At 34.8% G+C, this 26080-nt stretch overlaps 1 protein-coding gene across 1 annotated transcript in view; it reads right to left on the bottom strand.

Moving 5' to 3' along the window:
* The window catches only part of LOC129233480 (transferrin-like), a 64232-nt gene that overhangs the window by 20986 nt on the left and 17166 nt on the right, over window positions 1-26080 (bottom strand). Inside the window, exons 4-11 of the mRNA XM_054867503.1 lie at window positions 24739-24999; window positions 15822-15966; window positions 14497-14633; window positions 11803-11976; window positions 8628-8877; window positions 5078-5193; window positions 1661-1901; window positions 296-542 (exon numbers count right to left, since the gene is read on the bottom strand). Of these exons, the coding sequence (XP_054723478.1) occupies window positions 296-542; window positions 1661-1901; window positions 5078-5193; window positions 8628-8877; window positions 11803-11976; window positions 14497-14633; window positions 15822-15966; window positions 24739-24999 (1571 nt within the window). The remainder of the gene's footprint in view (window positions 1-295; window positions 543-1660; window positions 1902-5077; window positions 5194-8627; window positions 8878-11802; window positions 11977-14496; window positions 14634-15821; window positions 15967-24738; window positions 25000-26080) is intronic.

A 26080-nucleotide genomic window follows, 5' to 3' on the forward strand; every position in this document is an offset into this window, starting at 1 on the left:
CGGGGGAAAATCAGGCGCTAAATATCAAATCCATCTCAAAACATTTTTTTTTTTTTTTAAATTTTTACAAGGTAGATAAATTTTGCTCTTTCTTTTTTCTTTTTTTTTCCAAAGAAAATCGGATTTTGACAGCAGTTTGCGAACTGATTGAGCTGTGTGTATTCCAAAAGGCATGATAGTATCCACCAAGAAGTATCAAGTTATGGAATGAAAAAATTTCTGAAAATGCATGGATTTAGCTGGTTTTGAATTTTAACTCCTGATATTTTCTCCAAATTTAAAAACATATACTCACATAATGTGATGGCACTTTCCCCAAGTTGCAGTGCTCGTATCCTTGAACATCTGCAGTATATCCACTGTCGCAAAGAAGTTTGAAATCAGACGATATGAGATCCTTGCTCCAAGGAGCCTGACTGCGTCCATCGGTATAATCAGGAACTGTCGTATGCTTGACGAAAGCTACATCCCCACGGCCCTCAGCCAAGCACCTTAAAGCACCAGCGTAACCACTGAATCTCTCTTTTGAATCCCTGGAGCACCTAAGAGGAAATCAAATTTTTAACTATTACTACAGTAGTCGTTTTATGTTAAAAAGGCAATTTATTGCTGAGAGATGATACACAATATTCAAGAAATAACGTTTCTTTCAATAAATAGAACACTTAATTCGAAGATCAGGACCTTCTCTGCAAGCGTGTACCTCCTCTTATGACGATTTCACTTCAATTGTTTATTTGTTCAATTTTACACAAACGCTATATAGTCCTCCCAATGTTTAGAAACAACACAATTAAAAATAGATGAGCATTCAGATACTCATGTCCAGTCAGAAGATGAAGGATAACAACAGCAGAACGTAGAAAACTTATAACGAAGATCATTCCATTTCAATTGTAGACTGCTATGGACATCACACAAATAGCGAGATTTTTTTTCTTTATTCCTAACTAGCAGTACCCGCACAGCGATACTCGTGCTAAAAATTTAATGGAAGTCCGTTGAATAAATCAGCTTTAGCATCGATAATAAATCGATGTAATAGTTACTTATCAAGATGTCCGATGGCGTTTCCGTGTTGTAGATCTTGGTATGCAGATGGTGTAACTAGGGGTACCCATTTCCCGCAACTGCGGTAGTATAATCTGCGTAATGGTCTCCTTCCCCGCCGCACACATACATGAGCATCCTTTCCGTAGCTATTATTATTAGAATAAACTGCTGAATTATTTATTCACCAAGATTGCCGATGTCTTTTCTCTGTTGAAAATACTAGGCATTGCATTTATATGCTCCCCTCCCCCCCCCAATAAAATGTTGAATTCAACGATCTAAATCTATCGATGTATCGAAAATATCGATATTAAGAGAGCGATATATCGCGGTATTAAATTTCTGATATCGCCCAGGCCTAGCGGTGATACAATAACATTTCAGCCAAATAGGTGACGGAATATGGTGCGGAGGATCACCAATACCGTTCTTTTCGAACTTCATTATGCCTCCATGAGGGATCTTGTGTTTTAATATCCTTCGCCTTACGGTTTAAACAACCACATAAAGCGCATATTTTCACTATATAGTTAAGGTACAATAATTGTCCCAATTTCAGCTTTTTATATTCTGAAAATAAGTGACTATTACGTGCGATAGTTCTTACTTGTTAAGCCTATTTTCATCTCCAATACAGTGTCTGCAAAGAAGTTCACTGCCTACTCTTCCTGGGTTGTATTTCGTGTTGTTAGCGCCGGGAACACAGCTACCACCCGAGAAAAATTCTGCTACTGCAGTAGCTCGATTGCAGCCGTTATCAGAGGAGAGTAGGTCTTCTGAAAGTAAAATCCCAACAGGCATAACCCAACCAGCTGTCCGGCCCATTCCAGTATGACAGGAACGTAGTCCTATAAATTAAACGTGTGTTAAAATCTTGGTGCTTTGCAAAAAATGATTACCAGTGATGAAATGCAAGAAATAATCAGAATTTATATTAAGTAAAAGTATGTTCAAGCAACATAAAACATCTTTTCTGGGCAATATGTATGCTTGTTTTCTCTTGCGGGTGGAGAAGGCGTAGCTACTACAAAATACAAAAGCTGAAAATGATAAAATATCGATGAATACATAATATCGATTATTGAAACTTTCTAATTGAAATGAGAAATACAAAGTGCGTCTAAACAGTTCGGCGAACGGAAGCATTAAACAAATATAACGACACGGTGGAAACAAATTTTCTTTACTCACCTTCAAAGCAACATCCGTTGGCCACAATACATTTTTCACATAGTTCTTAAAGTTTCTGGAAAGAATCAGTGAAAGCCTCTTTCGGGGTCGATAGAAGAACCGATGTCACACGTCATCGAATGTCTGCAAAACGTATGCTTTTTGGAACCCCCTTGAGGTGAGGAAGCAGAAAAATGTCAGCATGCGCCAGATCAGGCGAATACGGTGAATGTGCAATAACAGTTACTCGGCGGTGGGCCACGGAGCTCAGTATGGCGGCGAGCGTTGTCATGGAACAGACATCACTTTCCAGTCCTGTGCAACTGTGGGAAAACACGTTGGACGAGCAGCAACAAGCGCTTCAAAACGGGGCGGTCATTCCAAGCTCGTCAGCTTGCGAGATCGAGATTCTCGCTTACGCGATCGGTTGTGATGTAGAAATGTCGCCAAGTAGTATTCTAATCTACTCGAACTTAGCTTGCGGCTAATTTCGAGTAGATTAGAATACTACTTTGTGACATTTCTACGTTACAACCGATCACATGAGCGAAAGTCTCGATCTCGCAAGCTGACGAGCTTGGAATGACCGCCCGGGTTCGTAGAATTCGCTCATAATCCGTCGCTCCATTTCAATTTGACGCGAGTTTTCACACACATACCGTTCGACTGGCCGTAGCGTCGCTTTATTGCGCTATTTGCTACGTGGCGTCTCTCCATAAATCTCTGCATGAGCATACGCGCGGGCGCATTTTTCACTCATATTGCTTTTGTGATATCCATCCATTCACCGAACTTTTTAGACGCACCTTGTAATATGTAAATTATTACGGGGGGGGGCGGGGTCCGTGTGTGCTTGTCTATCTGTGGATTCGCGATCTGTAGAATTGGCTGTAGAATTTATAGCACTACACTGCCATGGGAAGATAAAGCGCAGTATCCAATTTTTTTTCTCATCTATTGCATTTTAACTTTATTGTACAAACTTGTTTATTTAGTTTCCACCGAAACTAAAACACGAAAACAAATTCGAATTCGAACATTTCTTAGTTGTTAGTATGGAATCCAAAACGCGTTTTATCGAATGTCTCAAAAAGTCATTCATGCAGATACCTTCCCACGGCAGTACAAAGCTTCGCACTTTGAATATTAAGGGATTGCACCTCAGGAACTTTTTTTAAATTTGATTGTATGCCTTTTTATTTCACTCAAAGACATATTTCAAGCATAAAATAAAGGCGAAAATTTGACTTTAAATTTTTATCCCATTTGAAAGCCTAGTTTTTTCTGAATAAGGTGACATTTCTTTGAATCTTTTAAGTCAATTGGAACAGCATTAATAGTTTTTATTTCCCTAAATTCAAAGCTCGCCTTGAGTGCAAACGATTTTTTCCTGCTGCCAAATCGAGTGATCAATCTTGCTTTTTGAAAGGAAATCGACGCTTAAATTCTTTTCTGGGGTTGCAAGATTAAAATTAAAAACATGAGATGCATGAAATGTAAACTTTTTTAGCATTTGAAAAGAAAAGTTTTGAGATTTTTGAAATGATTAAGCTAAAAGTAAGGTGAAGCTGATAGGGTTACCTGTAGTAATTACATAATTAGTGAACTGCAATAATGAGATATGATATGACAACATTATTTCGTACAACAAATTTTCAAAACTTACTAATTCTTGATCGTACCAGGAAACCGTTGAAAAAATCTAAATCATTAGCAATCGAAAGAGCATAGCAAAAAATGTTTTTGGACACAAAAATTATTGGCCTCCGTCTCTCTGTTATTGAAATATTAAGTCCGAAACCTACCAGAACTTTAAAAAAGGCTGTCATTCAGCGAGTTTTGATGCGAAATGGAGGACATTTTTCACAGGCATTACACATGGATGTCTTGCCATATGCAGACGGATGAGTCGCGTGGTACCTTCCATTCCTTGCCAAGTCTTTAAATTAGGCTTTCTTTGAATTTTGGCATGCTTTAAGATCTTAAATATGGATAATGAGCAAACAATGGTAAATAATTTCTGTGTTTAAAAAAATGTTTTACATGCTGCTTCGATTGCTACCTATTAGTTTTTCTTCTCATTATTACACAACTCGTGTGGTTTTCTAGCAAGAACACTAATAAAATGAAACCAAAACTTGAAAATAAACGTGATACATGAAAGAGAATAAGATAATCCACTTTTGTAGTATCGTAATGGTTGAAAGAATAAAACAATCAAGAAACTACGCAAAATTCGTGATTTTGATGATTTGCTGCACTGCGAACGAGGAAAATATGCATCTTTACTGTAGTAAGGAATTCATTAAGCTTCTTATTACTTTATTGTTGATATTATACGTGTTCTATTCTAGTGCACAAAACAGTATCATAATTGACGTTTATTATTTTTTTCTAAGATTCCAAGTTCTTAAAGCTTTATTTGAAAAAAAAATGTAGAAAAGAAATGGTATCGAAAGAGCAGGTGCTAGAACCACCAACTATAAATGTGGCATGGTCCATAGAATGATATTTCATTAATTTGCACTGCAAAATAGAACTAAAAAGCAATCTATAGCTTAAAGCTAGTGCATAAAAAATCGAATTAATTTTAAAGAAGTCGAAGTCTTAAACAAGAATAAGGTTTATGCAAATTATTCAAATTTTAGATAATTTTAGTAACAAAATTAGGATTTTTTTCGAGTATTTTTAATTTTTTTTTAGCATTATGTAAACTGTGTTCCACAAAACGTATCCAATTTTATAAGAAAATTATTAACTTGCTTTGATAAAGTTATGATATTCTACAAACTTTTCATAGTTTCTTCACTGTAGTATAGTAAATGAAACTCATTTCTGAGCTAAATCCTTTTACCTCTTAAATCAGCCAAATTCTTTACATCAGAAGCAGACCGCAAGACAGCAACAGCATAATACGTTGCGTCGGTACCGTTATAAAGTTCCCCAGCAACAGGCTGCAGACCGAAATATCTGCAAGAATAATAAATTATCACAAAGTTAAGCATCATATTTCTAATTTTTACCAGAGTGTTTACAAATATTTCACAAACTGAGTTAAATGTGCAATGGTGGAAGCAAGACACAGTGTGGACTCACAAGTGTGTTGAGTGATAGGCTTTTGCGACCAGTGAGGAACTATTTGCTTGGAGATTATCTTTTGCTTCCGACTTTCAATACGTAAAATACGTTCAGATGTCAAAAAATACGTAGAACATGGATTTTGGGGTTTTCCCCAAAATCCACGGTAAAAAAAGTCATAGTAAAAAAAAAAAAAAAAAAAAAAAACACACACAGATTCAATACTTTCAGCCGCAAATGTATAAGAAACACATACTTTAATCCTATATCCATTTTTCATGTTGTACAGTTTTGTATCCAAAGAAGATTTTTAACGGAACAATTACGTTTTGATTTCGATGATAGAAGCTGGAGATCTCCGCGTAAATACTGCTTACGCGGAGAACGTAAAAAGTCAATGATTTTAGATAAAGGGTACATTTACGTAAAATAACAAAATAGGGTAAATGCTCCAGTAGTCGGCCATTCAAGAAAGCGATCGCTGTTTTTTGTTAACTTACCAATTTCAGCAATTTAAAAAACAACAAAAACAGTGCAAGACTTTAGGCCATACCTTTCTGATAATGATTCACTAAATTGTTTCACAAATAAAAACATTTTTACTTTAAAAACTGTCCTATTGTTAATACGAGAAAATGCTCCAGTAGTCGGCCACAGAAATCCCGTGCTCGGCCATGTACGAGCCAGTAGTCGGCCTTTCATTTTCATTACTCTTATGGGCATGAGGGAATAAATTTAAACAAAGCTGAATGCGAAATTTACAATACAGCATTGTAGTTACAAAATTAATTATTCCAATAATTACGAAAGAATTCTGCATTCTTGATGTCTTCGTAAGATCTATGTTTATACAGTAAAACCTATAAAGTTCACCACACTTTTCAGGTACAGAATTAGTCTTATATTAAATCAATCTCTATAAGTTGACCACCTGTTTAAGTTGACCACTAAAGAGGTGCACCGCAAGAGGTCAACTTACACAGGTTTCACTGTATTATTTTTAAATTTGCAACCAGTTTGGATATGCATCACATGCAAAACATTTTTTATTATTTATCTTCTACATCACTTTCTAAAGTAGTATTATAAACTACAAAAATAGAAGTTAAAGAATGGAAAAGACCCGGGTTTTTCGGGAAACTAATTATGGAAACATGAGAACGTTAATTCCCCCCCCCCCCTCCCCTTCTGGCACAAAAAGGTTCTCTATTAACTATGCATGCCAAAATAGGGACTCAATAAAAGAGTTGATAGAATTCAAGATCGATAAAGAATGAATTTATAATCGATATTATTGATTAATAACTGGTCAATGTTCATTAAAACGATAGTTCAACATATGGAACGTAAAATTAAAATTGTAGTTTTGGAAACAATTTCAACTCAAAGCAAAGCAACTAAACAATCAGTTCGAAAACACTTAAAAGATTGGCAATCGTTGGCACTTCTAAAACAATTTATCATTAAAAAAAGGTGCTTCTTTTGTTGTGAACGAACTGCAGTAAGATACATGGTGTTGGCAGGTCCGTATTTTAATTTTTTTTGGGGGGAGAGGGGGGTTTAGTGTATGAATTCAATGCATTTAAAAGGAACTAAGAATCAAAATACCAGCAAAAATGCAAATTTAAATTATGTCTTGAAAGTAGAGTGGGTCAATTGCCCCCCCCCCCCCCCCGATTGCTCAAATGACGGACCTGTATATGGGTAAATTGAAATTGAGAAATGGGGGACGTCATGAAGATAATCTTACAGCTTACAACAAGAACATTAGTAAACAATGAATAAACTAAAATGGATTGAATAGCAACGTAATGCAACTTTGAAATCATGTTATTTTAAAATAAATTCAGCATATTTTTAAACAAGAAGTCAATTTTGATTTCCTTGTGAAAGAAATCCAATTTTGTTAGAAGCAGTAATAAAAAGTAGTACTAACATTTGGAATAATTAATCTTAATAGACTTTCTTGAACCTTTGGTGAAGCAAATACTTTAGTAAAATGAGCAATAGAGAGAATAACCACAGGTTTAATGCTCATTGAAATAATTTGAGCTAGAGTAGGTATTGCAGTATTACATCAAAATACCTTACAATGGAAATGATTATTTATTGCAGATTAAATACTAACTGCAATTATATCATTTGTTTTATCAATTTCACCAACGCGTCATAATTCGATTTTTAAAAAAGCCCGATAAATTACCATTTGGTAATGACAAGTTGAGTATTAGAACTTATATTAACGCAACGACAAACTGAATTTACAATCTGTTTTCAACCCTGTTTTCAAGAATTCTAAACTAAAATCAACATTAGAAGCAGCAAAATGATAAAACGACTCTTTTTGTCAAAAAAAAGAAAAAAAAAAGTAAGACACAAAATTTAAACTTTTTTTTTTTTTTTTTTGAAGAAATGACATTAAAAAGGAATTTTTTATACTCAAAACAGCTAAATTGTCGCTGTGTCAATACTTTATTTTAATTGCTATTTGATGAACATTAGAAAATCCATTTCGAGTCTACAGTCGATACTGGGTACATCAACCAAACAGTAAAGAAACAGAGGTCAATCTGCCATGGCGGACTATTGGAAATGCATAAGAATTCAATACCCAGTAGTCGGCCACCCCTCTAAAAATAATTGAGTCAAAGAAAAAAAAATTAATTTGAACGTTATCTTATACAATCCATTAAAAATATTTTTAAAAAAGCAAATTTACAACAGAAAGAAAAAAAAGAAGTGTACTTAACATTTAAAAATTATGTGTCTTCTAAACAAAAAAATAAGCAGAATCGCAAACTAGGATGATGGGCGGCACACCATTTAAAATAAAATGACTCATTACTACTTAATAAAAAGTACTTACAACGTCAGAGTTTTCATTTTATAAGAATTTTTCAACTGTAACAATATAATAGTATCAGCAGATAAATAGGCTAGTAAATGCACTCTTTGGATGTATGTGATTGAAAACAGTTTAAATGAAACCCCATTTAAATTAATGGCCATTAACTGTTAAACAAAATATAATTGTTGTAACTATAACTGTTTTAAACATTAATGTTCTAAAACATATTCCGTTTACATTATTCAAAAATAGGTTTAATTTATGAAGGAAAGTGTTCATTGAGGTACAGTGAGACACTCAGGTCACAGTTTAAAATGTGGCATACTTTCTAATTATGAGCCCCTCTCTTCCCTCTACTAGCGCAGTTGTTAAACGTTTATCGTAAAATGATTGAATACTTTCAAAAACAGTTACAGACATTACGCATCCACATCCGTTTGGAAACACAGAAAAGGTGTACGTAATGAACGTTGCATACCTGCCACCTTTGTACACATCACCACCATCCAGGACTAGTAACTGTGCGTGCCCGTCTTTTGCATTTTGCATACATGCTACTTTCGACGGTGATTTAATGCACTTGATGCTGGGCCACATACCCCGAGTCTTTATGACTTTTGAGAAATCTTCACATTTGGACAATTCTTCAACGGACGTGACGCAAAAACCAGCATCATAATCATTAACACATCCCATTCGAGATTTGCGAATGGTGTCAATGAAGTCACCTGTGAAATAATAACAGTAATGTAGTTCTAATAAAATGCTTTGTTAATGATGTTATTACAGTGCACAGGAATGTTATGTAACAGTTATACTCAGTAGTAGCTTATCTAGTCTCCGTAATGCCCATGAGAGTTTCTTAACCACAATTCGTTCCAACCACAAGCAAAGAGTACTAAATCATTATTTAGAAAATATTTGACCCGAGATCACCCGCGTGGAATGTTTTGTACACCCAAGAAACAAGGAAATGATACGCCACCGAGAGGGATCTCAATCAAACCTTTTGCTCGACTTTTCGCTCAAACAACAATTTACTCCAATTTATTCCTGGTTACTACGTTAGTAAAACTTTTAGTACCCGCGAAACAGAAAAAAAATATCAATCGTTGAAATTTTAAAATATATTAGCTACTAGTGGTACCCGAACGTCTTTGCCCGTAATAGAAAAATTAAAAGATCTTTTGGTTCGCCTGTATATTTACAAATAATGTATGGTGAATTTTCTCGCCAATTGGCTTGTACCCATGTTACGGTTCCAAGTTATGATAATTTCGTAATTTACTCGTCCATCTTATGAAAATTTTGTTCTTAAAATTGGAATAGAAAAAGAACCACATCGAACTTTCGAATACAAACTAACTTTGCCAAATTTCATGAAAATCGGCCGAACGGTCTAGGCGCTATACGCGTCACAGAGATCCTGACAGACAGAGGGACTTCCAGTTTTATTATTAGTAAAGATTACTAGGGAGATCTACCCCAGTTCGGGTGACAATTGATAATTTTAATGCTTTTATCCAGGATGTCCTCAGGACATCCAATGGGTTAGGATATCCTTAGGATTGGATGTCCGGCCCTATCCGATCCCTCAAGATTTAGAGGGGTGAGTCAGGGCAGAATTGTTCCAACGGTAATAGTATTGACCTGGTAGACATTGAAAGTCAGGATTCGAGAGTATTAAAGACACGCACACAAATGCAGACACAGTTGAACGCTCAAAGGTTTTACCGGTATAAGATCAAGGGTTCCCAAAAGGGCCGTTTCCATGGACACTTTCGACCCCGGAAAACCTGCTTTTCACCGCATTCCGGTTATTAGCGGGTTTTATGTGGAATTTTTCTACTCCTGCTAGCTTCTGGAGTGAAAGCGGTGTTTTTACCCGGAATGCATTACGCGAAACAAGTTCGTCTACTAGCCGCTAAGGATGCTGGGTAAAAACCGCTTTCTCTGGTATAATGGGAGAACCTCTTTTTACATGGAAACGGGGAATTTTTCAATCGGGTTTTTTGCGGAGCCAGAGCGGAGATTTACCAGATCGAAAAGTAAGTTGTGAACGCGGCTAAAGAGGGAACCGTAGCACCCTGGGGAGCTATATTGAGAAGCGAGGGATATCGCAAGGTGTCCATGGTTTGAATATGCATACCGTAAAATGGTTCAACTATGGGCCACTTTTCGATGTTTTCAGGGAAAATTCTATGTACATCTTTGATTTAGAAATTTAAGGACTATAGCAATGTTAGCTATACATCTTGTCTTTCGAAGGAAATGTTTTTAAAAAATCTAAGTTGGGAAGAAGAGGAAGGGGAATTTTTTCCCAGTGGCCTATAGTTGTACCCCAAAAGAGTACAACTATGGGCCACCTCATTTTGACTTACAAAACACATTGAAAACGTGATCTGGTCTATTGTTATCTGAGACTACACGTTGATAACAATCCCTCTGCTTGAAAATGTATAAAGAACATTTTTAGTCCATTATTTATGTTTTTTTTTAAAGACTTAATCATTATTTGTTGTCTCGAGTGATTAATAAAGTTCAACATAGTAGACGTAGGTAACGTACTTCATTATCTGCCTAGGTTTTGAGATAGAAAATTTGAAACTAAAAAAATCTCAATAAACGCTAGGTACCTATACTTAGGTCTCAGAAAATACGTAGGTCTGACAAATTTTAAACGAGATCAAAAAATAAATAAATAAATAAATAAATAAATAAATTTGAATACTGAAATGGGGAATCACATTTTTTGTTCCAAATCTCATCAAAATAAATAATTTTTAAAAATTATCTCAGTTTGTATTTGGTCTGGATTTCAGTCAGCACCTTTTTCAAAAACTCCTAGGAGTATGAGCGATAGGGCGACCCTTAAGCTTTCTTTTGTCTTTTCTTCCCATTACTTGCAATAAATAACACAAAATATGACGAAAGCATCCCTACAGAGAATAAAATAAAACTCCAAGTCACTAAAAACCGTGAAAAATGGGTGGCCCATTGTCGTACCCCAACATTCCCATTTTTGATAAATGTTGAGAGTTTGTGAAAACTATGAAACATTTTAAGTCAACAAGCGACTGAATTCATAACTGACAAAATAGTAAAGCAAATCTGAACCTACCAGATCTTGGAAAACAGTATAAGTGGTCTGCCCAAAGGATACTTTTGTCTCTTCCACGAGTGAGTCGAATCACGCACAAAGAACGACTGAGTTATTTAAGGTATACAACAACAACGGCAATCTCTGATAAAGTCTCTTTAGCTACCTAAATGGTCGTTACACTACCTGGTGATATTTTTAGAGCTCATAAGTTCAAAAAAGAAGCCACAAGAGAGCAAAATCATCGCCATGGCAACAGTGGCCCATTATTGCTCCCTTGGCACAAAGTTGTACCGTTTTACGGTACATAATAGAGGTAGACTAGGGTACCGTGAAAAAATTCTATTTCTTCAAAGCGTGCAACAAACTTTTCTTCAAGAGTGCAGCAAATAGGAAAATTTTGGGAACGCCCGTTATAGATCATTATATTAATTAAATATAAACTGCAACGTTTCTCACAGTAAATATACTTGGATAAGTTTGCATTTTATTCTCCTTTGTAAAGCAAATAACAAAATGCAGTTTAAGGTGTATCTTAATTTAACAATGATACCTAAATAAGTGCTGTAAGTGCTCCGATCGTCTTCTGTTCGTTTCAATCCGCTCACTTTGCTGTGCGTAAAAAACGTTTTGTAGAACCAATCTGGTCTCCGCACTTGAGGAATGCTGTACCGGATTTGCGTATCCAGAAAAACTTTCACCAATCTTTCATGTTCTTCAGGAGCCACTGAAAAATATATAAATAGCATGAGCAATTTTTTTACTAATTCTTACACAACAGAACATTGATTTTATTCTTGAAATTTTCACCTGGTTCACTTTTAAATAGTTCTAGATAAAGCTTGTTCATTCCATGAAGATGACAAAAAGCCTTTATTATTTGGTCAAGGTTGAATCAGTTATCTCTAAAATCAATATAGTTTAGCAAGCTATTTATTTTCTATATTGTAAATGATGTGGCTCGAAAGTATAGCAACATAAAAAAAAGAACACATATTGTCACAGCAGTAACAGTCTAACCAAGAAACCACATAAATGGTGTAAAAATGAAAAAAAAAAAATGGCATGGCAAACAAAAGAGCACAGTGACTTTTATTTATTTATTTTATTTATTTATTTATTTATTTATTTTTTTTTTTTTGAGCAATCACGAATTGCTTATTGTTTTCATTTGACTGTTGAATGATGTCCCTCCTTTTTATTTTGCCCCCGCCGCCCTCTGCAGCATCACCATCGACCAGTCCCTCCCGATGCTGCTTCTCTAGCGAAAACCGACCGTCTCCAAGTTGCGTCCATATCCTATACATACGCGTACATACACACAAACACACGCTTACACACACACGCGTACATACACACACACACACGCGCGCCAACACACACACATACCTACACACACGCACGTACTTACAAACACACACACGCGCGCGAGTTCATATATACATACACACATTCAATCACGTGCGTACATACACACACACGCATACACAAGCACACACACGCTCGTGATTGCGAAAAACATAATTTGAATTCAAAATTCCAAAAATTCTTTTTTTTTTCTTTTTTTTTGACCCATACATTATTCTCTAGATCGAGATATAAAGTTTTTGAAAGTTTGCTATAATTTTAGGGAAAGTTGCCAAATCTAAAGGCTTGGTGACAAATTTAAGGTTTCACGCGACTTAACGGGTTGCATGGGATAAGACATCCCTCTGCAAAGCGTACAAAAATACGTATATATCTTCCCTTCTTCTTACCATAATTCCCTAAACTGAGCGACCTTCCTAAAATGTTTTGGCAGACATTAAAACCTCAAAATTCGATAACGCGGAGACAAGGGCAATTATTTTACGCGTCCAAAAAAAAAAAAAGTGTTACTATGCTATTTCGATTGCTAATTCAGATTTTTTTTTTTTTTTTTTCACTATCACACTACCGTAACATCACACATCGTATGGTTTTCTGACAAGGAATACCCCAGAGATTCTTTCTTATCTTTTTAAGTGCAAAATGTATCTCGACTGGAATATGATGAAGAGATTCGACAGCAGTTTCGTTCTGAAATAAATTTAAGTAAAGTTTTAGCTGCCTTATAGCGAGGGAGGGAGGGGATTCAGTGTTCGAGAACTGGTTCATAATCACTCTTTAATAGGCAACCGTATTGCCATCAGCAGTTATCAAATGTAACAAAATTCTTAGAAAACGGTTGATAAAACTTATTTCTCTCCCTTGAGATCTGGTTTCATCTTTCTGCATTGAAAAATTATGTATTGCATTTTAGAGTTATTTTACTGCTTTCTAATATCAAATTATGAAGATAGGGAGAGGACTTTAGATGCGGGATGAACACGATGAAATATATCGTTGAGTATAGTAGGTAAAATATAGTTCTATTGTGACATTGATATTGTGAACATTTTTGCTTTACTTGAATGTTAAGTGACTAAAATAAAGATAAAATGGTCATAGAATGATGCATAAATTGGTTTTGTAAAAAGATTTTTGGTAATAATGGAAGAAAAATGGTATGTGATTTAGAGTTCGCTGAAACAGAAACGAAAAGTATAAAGACTGAACGGAGAAGGGCAAAGCTCTAATAATCTATTTTAAAAAAGACGTCTTTCAAAAACTGATGGAATAGGCCTGTTATTTCTGTCATTTAAAACAGCGTCTAATATCCTTACCATAGAACTCACGAATTGCGCAATAATGAAAAAAAAAATTAAATAGATTGCAATCAAAAGTTTTAGCGAAGCATAAATTATTTGCCTTCGTCTCCCCGTTGTGGAGATGTCGCCAAATTTAAAGGTTTGGCGAGAAGGGGTAGGTACCACGCGACTTCACCGTCAGCATGTGGAAGAACATTCCTTTGAAAAAATTATAAAAGATATTTTCATTTCTCACTGAAATTCGTTAAGCTTAAGGACTTTTCTTTCAATTTTGGCAGACTTTAAGACCACATATTTTGACAAAAACGAGACGAAGGCAAATAAATTAATGCTTTCAAAAATACACTTTACTACGCTGTTTCGATTGCTACTAATTTGGATTTTTTGAATTTTTACACTAACATAAGGTTTCCTGGTTCACATCTATGGACATTTTATGTTACATTCCAAACTTTTCTTTACGCATAACACCTGTTTCGTTTTTTTTTTTTTTTTAAGTAAATCTGTTGTGCATAATTTCATTGAAAGAAGTTTAAATAACATGAGATGTTCCTAAAAAAATGGTATAGACTTATTACCTTGTCTTGAAACGTATGCATTTGTAGGCCTTTCACCCCATACACAAGGTTCAGGATCATTAACATTTTTTCTACCTCCATCAAAACACAGAATGTCTGCCTTTTCAGCAAAATCTGGATTACTTTTTACGTAGTCGCTAGAAAAAGAAACATTTCTATTTATTGATTTTTTTTATTTTAAATAACTGATCAAAATAAGCACTTAAGTTTTTTCAGTGCACTTTTAAGTTTTGCATACATTTATTTAAATTAGCAAAATCACAGCACTTTTTTTTAAATTCAAAATTGACATACATACGCAATAAACAAAGTTAAACTATTATTCAATAAAAAAAACTAAGCGAGTAAAACACTTTCCAGGAGATATACGCATTTATAACGACGGTATATTTATTCTGAAAAAATAAATAAACTGAATACAACACTGTCGGACATCATTTAGAAAAAAAAACTACGTAAAAGGTACTTCATTTCTTTGGCAAAATTATGTTTCAAGTATAGAACAATTTATTTTTGTTATTGTTCAAATTTCAAATTGTTATATGCATGGGTTATGAATGTTTCCGCCATACAATGTAATAAAACAGAAATGTTAGTTTCGTTGCTGCTTGAGCTGGAAAAGATTATGCTTTCTTTGTTCTCCAAAATAAATAGTAGGTGATTTTTAAATGTATTCATATTGATTTCAATAAATAAGGTTTATTTATTTATTTATTTATTTATTTATTTTTAATGTGGGAGTGTATGTCGAATCTAATTGAGAGATGTGCACTGTAATTATATATTGAAATTTAATTGCCAGGACGTGCCAAAAATTCTGTAGCAGTAGAGCTAGTAGCTGTGGGGGTGTAATCCCCTCTCCCTTTATCGACCAAGTGTATAGCCTAAAGAGGCATTCTGGGAACTTTATCTCAACAATTCGACGTTTAAAGTTAGGTTTATTGGACAATTTTAGCTAACAATCTCATATTTCTTTTTTGAGTATACTCTCGAATTCATCTTAAATACAAGCTTTAAAAGTTACTTGTTTCAGGTTATAAAAGTCTACGCAAGCAAATTTATTATTTGTTTTAAATCCACGACAAAACTGAGGCGTAGTGTCAGACCAAACCCATCAAAATGGCCTCAACCACCACTTTCATGATCATTTTTCTGCAAAAACAAAGAATTTTAAAAGCCATAAAGCCATGACACATTTAAGGATATCTCTGAAATGAGAACAAAGTTCACTTTGAATATTCACTTAATTCACTCTACTAAAATTAATTAAAACTTCCCACGAAACAATTTCTTGTTTATCAATGTATTTGTCGAAAACAAATTACTTCAGAACTGGAATTTTCGTGAAAGCGACATCAGCTGCTCCATCTGACAAACAGCGCAGAACACCTTCATAACCAGCGTAAGTATCGTCTGAAGAACAGGTACTCGGATTCTTACACTTGCTGCACAAACTACGATATTTCATTTCTATATGTAGAGAAAACATAGCGCATTAACATTCAAAAGATTTTGAAAATAAGTAATTACACATAAAACAGAGAAACCAGTTGAGCTTCTTTGAAGTCAAATGCTATGAGGATGGAACTTTTAACATAAGCTTTTTACTTGCGGAGAGATTAAAAAAATAAAGACGCTTGTTTGTTTTCACATTTTGTTCAATCGTTAAAAAAAATGTTTCATTAATTTCTAAAAGAATTTATGTAGATGAATAAGATCAACATGACTGCATGGGAAACGAGGAGTAGTTCTCTTTTGCAGAAAGGGTCTAGAATACAAAACCAAATGATCATTAGTGTAGCACGTAAGGAGAGCTATGACCTTGACAATGTTTACTTCTTTTTAAACTGTTCGGTAAAAAAGGGACGTATTATTGATTTATATTGTAATGCGTTTGAAAAAGAACTGAGAAAGAAGCGCAACTCAACGAAGCACCAACTACCCTTCCCTATGACCCAAAAAATGGACAAACCTTGATAAGGTCATAGCTCAACTTAACAGAGTCACACTGTAAGATGTCAAGAAGTAGCTTTAACTATACAAATTAATGAAGCCATCTATTTCAAAGCCTCGGCAATTAACATGTTGCTCAAAATCTTTCAATTACGACAATGAGAGCTAAAAGCTTTCAATATGTAACAACTGAGAGAGCTTGAAAGTAACAGTTGTTATCCGCTAGAATTTCTCCACCTACAGTGTTGGTAAAAAAAATTGTATCACCCTTGCATTTTCACAACAATGGGATTATGTGAGAAGTTTTGGTCGACCGATTAACGATGAATGTATGTGAAATTCTGCAAAACTTATGAAATAAATATTTAACAGCAGGAATGCGATAATTGTTTACGTAGATCGGGGCTGTTTCTGGGCCAAGGCAAACTGCTGATCCTATGCTCATTTTTCCATTCCTGAACCTGCGTGTGAGTTTAGAGAAAAAAAAATTACTTAACTCCATTTCAATTTAAGTCTAATGGCAGGATAAAGGTTTTTAAATTGTTACTTAACAGTTTTGCCCTACGGCACGGAGCAGAATCAGCCTGGAAAATGACGTTTGGAACTGAAGTAAAGTGATCCCGGATAGTATATATAGGAAGCAATTTCTCCTCCAAAATGCCAATATACACTTTAGCGTTTACTGTTCCTTGCACAAAATGAAGCCCACCAACTCCTTGATCAGAAATACATCTCCAAATCATCTGGGATACGGAATGCTTGACAGTGTGTTGAATGCAGTCGGGATGATATTCCTCTAATTTGCAACGCGGGTGATGCAGGTTTTTTTTTTTTTTTTTTTTTTTTTTTTTACCACCACTGTAGCTGGCATTGTTATCCGTCAAAATTTCCCCGCTCATTGCAAACGTTGTTATCCATCAGAAATATTTCTCCTTGTGAGAACGTTCAAGTATTTAATGAAGTATGTTTCATTTTGTATAACAACGTACCATCATGAATCCTTTAAAACGTAAGCTGCTGTTTTTAAGAAGTGAAAACCTTTTCACAAAAATAAATAAGTGAATAAATAAATGATAAATTGAACGTAATAAAAGGAAATAAACAATAAAATTGCAGATACGTAGGGGAGGGTGGTCCAAAGCGGGTAGATTGCCCAAAGCGGGTTGGCCTTCGTATGCCCCCATGGTGCGTAAGCGACGTTGCTTACCTATGTCGTGTTTACATGAACACCCCCAAGTTTTAATCAGTCCCAGCAAAGCAGCAGTGAAGCGGCATGGCGCAACCAGGCTTAAAATTACAAAAACGACACATTTCTAAAAAAAAAAATGAAGTTTTGTAACTTGTAATTACTCGAAGGCCAGCTCATTTTTTTTTTTTTTTTTTTTTTTTTTTTTTATTGTCAATAATACTAAGTTATTCCGACACCATCCAGCTAAAAACTACGATAGTCATTTCGTTTATTTCTTTTTCAAATTTAAGGTTGTAATTATTGAAATAAAAAAAAGAGACTTTGGGCAAAGCGGATATAGGATTTAATCATATCTTATTTATTTAAAATTTCTTGACTCGTGTGCTGACTTAGATTTTCTCTTTCAATAGGATGAGTATAACTTTAAAAAGTTATTTTTTAGGATGGCACAATTAATTAGTCTTTTAATTAACTCAGTTATTTCTTTATGTTTTATAAACAAATGCACTGACTTGAAATTGGATAAGTACAACTGTATTATGTATTTTATTTATAATGGTAGGTAGCTAGTCAATTATTTTAATCATTACTTCATATTTGATTCGTAAATGTACCAAATCACAATTAGTTAAGCTTACCCGCTTTGGGCATCCTGGTACAGCAAAGCGGATTTTTCAAATGTTTGTAAAGCTTGATAATAAATAAATATTGGGTTTGAAATAACACACACAAAAATCACTTTTTATTTTGAAGTTCAAGAACCCTGCTAGGAAATAAAACCGAAATTGTTGCTATAAAAAGCCAAAAACTACAATTTTCGAACATTCTTCGAAAACATACCCTCTTTGGGACACCCTCCCCCTATTTCAGGATTAACAAGAAATTTCTTTATCAATTCCGAAAATGTGAGCTGCGAAGTGTAAGAATTTCAAAGCAGCCTTTTGGATTTTATACACTCCGACTAGTGTGATGCCATAGAATCGTGTGAGGATCTAGTTCAGAGGATGGGTCGTGAGGATCATAAATTTCATGATCCCCCTTAAAGCAACCAAAAAATAGTTTTAAATTGAATTGTGGGGACTTCAATTTCTAGACATTTCCGAGGGAGAGTCCCTGCCTTAGATCTCCTCACTCTATCGGTTTGTGTGCTCATTTTCAATAATGCCTTCTTCCCTAACTAAAATTTGGATCCGTCCTTGTAAAACAGCTATACTGCTGTGGGCACGTAAACGGTAGTATATGCAAAATGCAAAATGAGTTTTCGAGATGTTTGAAGAAACACAACACGTTTTGGACTCAATACTAACACTAGGAAAATGTTGGAATTATACCCTTTTTTTTTCTTCCCGCGCTTTTGTTTTCAGTGGAAACCAAAGAAGCAAGCTTGTACAATAAAGATAACGTGCAATAAATGACAAAACTGAGGAAAAAAATTAAAAACTTGCAGTTACAGCCCTTTTTCCCGCCCTCGGCAGCCTATTGCTTGAAGTTCATATTTCTCTTATCTAATATATTCGGAACCACGGTTCTAACTATGAGATTAGAAATTTTCTCGAAATACTGGTATAGTTTTAGCAAAAAAAAATGTAAGGAAAATAAAATTTGGAAATATTTCCAAAAAGCTCAATTCTTCTTAAATGCTACAGTACGCGCAAAACATCGATAACGGTTAGTTTACTGGTTAGTTTTGAAGTTTAAAATAACAGTTTATACTTAAAATCCTACAATTTTTCTTTTAAGTAATGAAATTTTATTCATATGACTCTCTTTGATTACAATGTTATTACACCATCACACGCCAGTTATGTAATCTAACTTCGTGCCAGTTTGGTGGCAAGAAAGAGTATTTTTGTTTAGATTTAAATCAATAAATAACACAGGTCTACATGTTTTTGGGTGTTTTGAATTCGACAAGTGTCTTTAGCTAATACGAGTACGCTGATTCTGAATATGAATTTGGTTTGAGCCCATCACGTCAAGATGTTTCTCAAAATTAAAAGAGCCTTATGAGATATTTTGTACAAAAGCAAAAAAGTACCTTATTGATATTTCCTAAATTGAATTGAAATGACTTCTTTAAATAAAATGTCCTACCGCCAAGAAAACAAAATGTCGGCCACCAACAAAACCAAATATCCACTGCCAAGAAAGATGAAACAAAATAAACACGCGACTAAGGACAGTTTACATGACGGAACAAGTTAAGTTTTTCACCCCTCTGTATCTCAGTCCCATGAAGACTCCCGGAGTTAATTTTTGGTATACTGAATCTCTAGTGACTCCTGAGGAAGTCTTGATACATCGATTAAAAATATTTTAGAATAATATTGTGTTTATTTCTTTTCAGTAGCAACATTTTTTTTTTTTTTTTTCGCATTTGTCAAAGTCAACTTAACGGCATCGGCAGTTGTTTACGAAATAGTTAGCGTCAATTGTTTGTAGCATCGAGTTGTGTTTTGTTTTCTGAGTATTTAGTGCGTCATATTATCAACAAGAAAGTATAAAAACGGTTCTGATACATTTTATCACTTGTGTGGTGTTTTAACGATAACAAAGCATCAACGAAACATAACAGAATACTTATCAAGAAAACTTATCACGGTGTAAAGCTTGGTGATCTGGACAAACGTGGGGCTCCACACAAAATTTGCTTAGCTACTGAGAAAGTGGACAAAACGTACACGTAGCTGTTTACCCTTTAGAATTTCTATGCTATATAGGGAACCAAAACCCATGGAGACGACTGTTACTTTTGCTCCTACGAAATCAAGGGTTTCAATTTGAAAAACATACAATTCAATATCCTGATTTACCGTCTGCTACACAACCTGTACCTTTCATGGAGCAGGAATTCCCATTCCTCTACCTTTCCAGCCATCCAAGAACAATCATCAGATGAAAGTTCAAACGACAAAACCAATGAAGAAAAAGCAAAAAAACTGATTTTATTCAAAAAAAAAAAACCAACGATTGTCTAAGGTAGATAAAACCGCATATATATATATATATATATATATATATATATATATATATATATATATATATATATATATATATATATATATATATATATATATATATATATATATATATATATATAATATTAAATGAACAACTCAATTTTGTAGGAATTTTCTATTAAATATAGTTTCAATAAATATTATCACAGTATTTTGGGCAGTTTCTATCAAAAATTTCAAACTTTTTTTTTTTTCTTGAAAACCTGACGTGCTGGAAAAAAACTAAGCTTGGATTAGTGATCAGCACACCCCATTTACTATAGGGCACCTGTTAAACTAGAAACCCTTTTTCATGAAGAAAAAAATGTAGGCCTGTGTAAAATAGTACCCTTTTTCTAATTTTTCAGTTTTTTCATTTTCGTTGCCGGGCTGCGATATAGTTTTTTTAATTTTTTAGAAGCATATCGTAGCGCACTCGCATTCTCAGCAACAAGTGGGGAGTATTATCCTTCACATGACATTAGTATTAAAATATATGCACAAAATGTCAAATTTACATATTTAGTGTGTGAAAAACCAGTTCATCTTCAATTCAAAGTTCTTCACGTTTCGTGCAAGGTTCAAGTTATGTTTGTAAATACGGAATTTAAATTGTTTCTGCCCAAGGTCATGAGCAAGATTTTTCAAATGATGTGAGCTTGAACCTTACTTTCCTTTATCTTCCTCTTGGAGATGACTTTTTCCTTGTTATACAGATTAAGTATGATTCGCTTCCTCCTTGCTTTTCCATTTGATTGCTAGTGCTTTCATTGGCAAATAATAGCATTTGAAGCTCCTTTCATTGGAAGATTCTAAAAATAGGTTTAGAATCTTCAACTGAAAATTACACTTTAATACTTTTCGAACCATGAGATATGTACGTCCCCTATTAGAACTTTTTTTTATAAATTACTAAATGCAAAAAAAAAAAAAAAAAAAAAAAAAAAAAAACATATTTTCCATGGTATTTAGACAAAAATCTTTTTTTTTTAGCATTTTTTCAGAAATGTACTGTTATTTGATTTTGAAGCATCGCAAAGAAATGCACTGGCCTCAAAAAGTTAAGGTACAACATGTTTTTCGAAGCTCACCATAAAAAAATGGCAGTAATAATAAAATGCATAGTTTGCATGAATGATGATAACGAACTTTAAAACCATTTATAAAGAAACGATAGCTATCACTTTTATTTTATAGAAAAGAACGCATCTTTACAAGTGAGAAAAATATATGCAAGTATCAAGCTTTCGTACGTTTGAGTGTAAGTTGTGTTGATTTTCAACTGTTGTTGGCAATTTCGGTGACAATAGTCAATAGAGTTTAGAAAATGTCTCAAAAACGTCGTTTACCGTATTTGTTAAGGTGGAGGGCAGTTAGATGGATGGAAATTGGATTGTCGCAGGCTGATGCTGCTAGACGTCTCAATGTGCCTCGTAATGTTGTTCAGGGACTTTGGGATCGTTACCAATCCGAAGATTATGTGTCCAGAAGACCTGTTCAAGGCCAACCACGAGCTATAACACCTGCAGAAGACCGTTTTCTAGTTCTTTCGACCCGAAGGAGAAGAACCACTATTGTGCTGCAGCTCGTTGCAGACCACTTTGTAGCATCAGGAAGAAAAATCTCTTCTACTACAGTGCGAAATCGTCTTCACAATGCAGGTCTCTATTGAGGTCTCTATTGCTCAGTTGAGTGTGTTCGCCTCAACGGACCACGGCGAAAATCCGCTTATGCTGGGTAAAAGAACATGTTTCCTAGACCTAGCAGCAATGGGCTTCTGTGCTGTTCACAGACAAGTCCAGATTTACATTGGAGAGTGATTCAGAGCGTCTACTGATCTGGAGGGAACAGCGCACTAGATACCATTGATCCAACACTGTTGAAATACCACAGTTATAGAAATGGTGGAATCATTCTTTGGGCAGGAATCTCGCTCGGTGGTCACACTGACCTGCATGTGTTCCATGGAGGAGCTCTGATTGGTCTGAGATATCGGGATGAGATCCATGATCCATATGTCCGCCCATATGCTGGTGCTATTGGTATTGACTTCACTCTGATGGATTATAATGCACGACCTCACCGAGCTCGGATTGTTGAGGAGTAGCTTGACGATCCCGTTTGGAACGAATGGAACGATCAGCTCAATCTCCAGACCTGAATCCGATAGAACATCTTTGAAATTATCTTGGCAGAAAGGTTGATGCTTTAAATCCTCCTCCAACGTCGTTACATGAGCTGGAACAAGGCTTACTCTGTGTCTGGTCTTCGTTTCCTATTCCGGTGGGGCCCGACAACTTAATAAACAGCATGGAAAGTCGATGCCGCCAATCAATTCACATTCCTTAGGCCAATGGGGGGCACATTCCTTATTAGAACCCATTTTTGTATTGTTTCTATGACATTTTACTACATAACACTGTGGTTTTCTGTTTTCTTCAAGAATGGACTTTTCCTCAAAGATTGCTTTTTTTGTTATAAATCGTTTTTGCAATATACTTATACAAATGTTTATGACGCATTCAATAGAAAACCATTTAATGCACACATAGGGGAGGGTGGCCCAAAGCGAGTAGGTCGCATAAAGCGGATAGGCCTTCGTTCCCCCCCCCCCCCCCTGATGCGTTAGCAGCGACGAATACGTATGTCGTGTTTACCCGAACAACCGCTAGTTATTATCAGTCCCAGCGAAGTAGCAGTGAAGCGGCATGGCGCAACCAGGCGTAAAACAAAAAAAAGTCATACATTTAAAAAAAAAACGAAGTTTTGTAACTTGTGATTAGTTGAAGGCCAGCTTCTATTTTTTATTGTCAATGATATTAACTTATTCTAACACTATCTACATATAAACTACCATGGTCATTCCGTGTTTTTTTTTTCATTATTATTATTAATTTACGGTTATAATTATTGAAATAAAAAAAACGTTACCTTTGGGCAAAGCGGGTACAGGATTTAATCATATATTTATTTAAAATTTCTTGACAATTTCGTGTGCAGACTTAGATTTTCCCTTTCAATAGGATAAGTATAACTTTAAAAACTTATTTTTAGGATGGCACAATTAATTAGTCTATTAATTAACTCAGTTATTTCTTTATGCTTTATAAACAAATGTACTGACTTTAAATTGGTTAAGTACAACTGTTTTATATATTTTATTTATAATGGCTGGTAGCTAGTCAATTACTTTAATCATTTACAACTTCATTTTTGATTGGTAAATGTACCAAATCACAATTTGTTAAGCTTACCCGCTTTGGGCTCCCTGGTATGGCAAAGCGGATTTTTCAAATGTTTGTAAAGTTTGATAATAAATAAATATTGGGTTTGAAATAATACAAAAATCACTTTTTATTTTGAAGTTCAAGAACCCTGCTAGGAAATAAAACCGAAATTGTTGCTATAAAAAGCCAAAAACTACAATTTTTGAGCGCTCTTCGAAAAATTATCTGCTTTGGGTCACCCTCCCCCAATCCATTTTTTGTTTCTATATACATTCATTTGCAAATTAGACGCAAAAATCCGGTTATACCTAAACTTTTTGATGCCAGTGTACATCAATTGAAGGCATCGCGTTCACACTGCCATGCTTCTTCATTTATTCAAGAGTCTTTTGATTGGAGATTAAATGTAAGTAGTGTCGTAAATTATCGAAATATTTCTGAGCTTAATAATAAATGAATTAAATTTCGGAAAATAGTTATAGTTATGCATTTCGAAATTACCATATAGCCACACATGTCACATCACTTAACATAAAATTTACAGAACCAATTTTAACAAAAGTTGACACGTTGTTTACGTCGCCATTTAACAGTTTCATGCAAAAAAATGTCCATAAACTAAATTAGGTCAATATCTGACTTTGGTTGTTCGTGCTCCAATGTACGGATGTATGTGTGTGGGTGAGCATGCTTGTGCATGTATTTATGCACGTACATAAGTTTTTTTTTATTTTTTTTATTACTTTTCGAGCATTTAACCGAAAGAGTCAAGATGAACACAAAGCGCTAGTAATAAAAGTTTCGTTTGATCACAGCACACTGATAAACTAAGATAAAGCATTTTGTATTAGTAAAGAAAAATGTTAGTACGCACTCAAAGCTTGTTCCACAACAGGATCAGAGGACCAGTTTCCCGGAGCGCAACTTCCTCCAAAGAAATTCTGAACGGCAGCAAGCTCTCCCTCTTCACAGGACGGAGCCATGACGCCTTTAGACAGCAATTTGCCAACTGGGATCTGCCATCCGGCCGTGCGACCCAGACCAGTGTGGCAGGAAGAGCGACCCCTTAAGTCACGAGCCGACTGGATAGCCGATATTTTTGACACCACAGCAACTGCTTGATATCTGTACGGCACTGGAAATAATTTTGATATTGATTATCGCTAAAAGTTTTAAATCGTTCATGTATTAGAGTCAATTGGGATAAAAGGAAGCATGGGAAAAATGAAAACAAACTCTATTACCACAAAAATTACCACACTTGAGGTGATTTTTGATTTTTGAAATTAGACTGCTGGTGAGTGAAGACTAGGTAGCATATTATATCTATATAGCGGCTCTAGCAGTACCTAGAGCCGCTATATAGATAGGCCGACGCATCAGCTTAAGTTTAGCCATTTTGGATCGGATTTTTCATTTTTGTACCACTTGGGTTACCACAGCAAAGTTTCGGATTTAGCCAAATTTGCAGAAAATAATATTTTATTTTATAAACAATTCGTGTGCCGCTAATAATTGCTTACAGTGAACAATCACCAACGCGGTAACTCGCCAGAAAAGACAACTACTCAAACACGCGCTCCGATCCAAAAAGGCTGATCTTAAACTGATGCGTCGGCTCATATATATAGAGGGCCTTAGCAGTACCCGCACAGCTTTACTCGTGCATTTAAAAAAAAAGGGAGAAGAAAAAACATACACTGAAAACTTCGCTCCATTCCCGATACAATAAATCAAAAGAACACAATCCAAAAAAGAAGAAAACAAACAATTTTACCTTTAATTTAGCGTAAAGGATTAAAAGGATAGTTTAATTAATAATTAAAGGATAGTTTAACTTCACAATACAAATCAAAAAGTAAGAGTAGAGAAAATTAATTAATTTAACTTCAAACTTCAAATTAGAAAGCCAAACAGGTTGCTACGATAACTTGGTCTCTTGGCGAGTTTGAAATAATTGGCTTGTATTTTTACATTTTAAGGAAACTTTTAGTGTAATTTCAAGACATGTTTTATTTTCCTAGCGGATTTTTTTTTTAGTTGTAATTTGACATTCAAAGGTTTTAGTCACTTATTTTATTTATTTAGTGGATGTTTTGCATTTCTATGGGCCGTTTAAAGTGTTTAAAGTGACTGTGGTACCAAAACTTATGAAAATGCACTGAGATCACGTTACCGTAACTTTCCTTCGAACAATATGTAAATGATACAATTCT

Source organism: Uloborus diversus, chromosome 1 (genome assembly GCF_026930045.1).
Source record: "Uloborus diversus isolate 005 chromosome 1, Udiv.v.3.1, whole genome shotgun sequence".
Classification (NCBI taxonomy): domain Eukaryota; kingdom Metazoa; phylum Arthropoda; class Arachnida; order Araneae; family Uloboridae; genus Uloborus; species Uloborus diversus.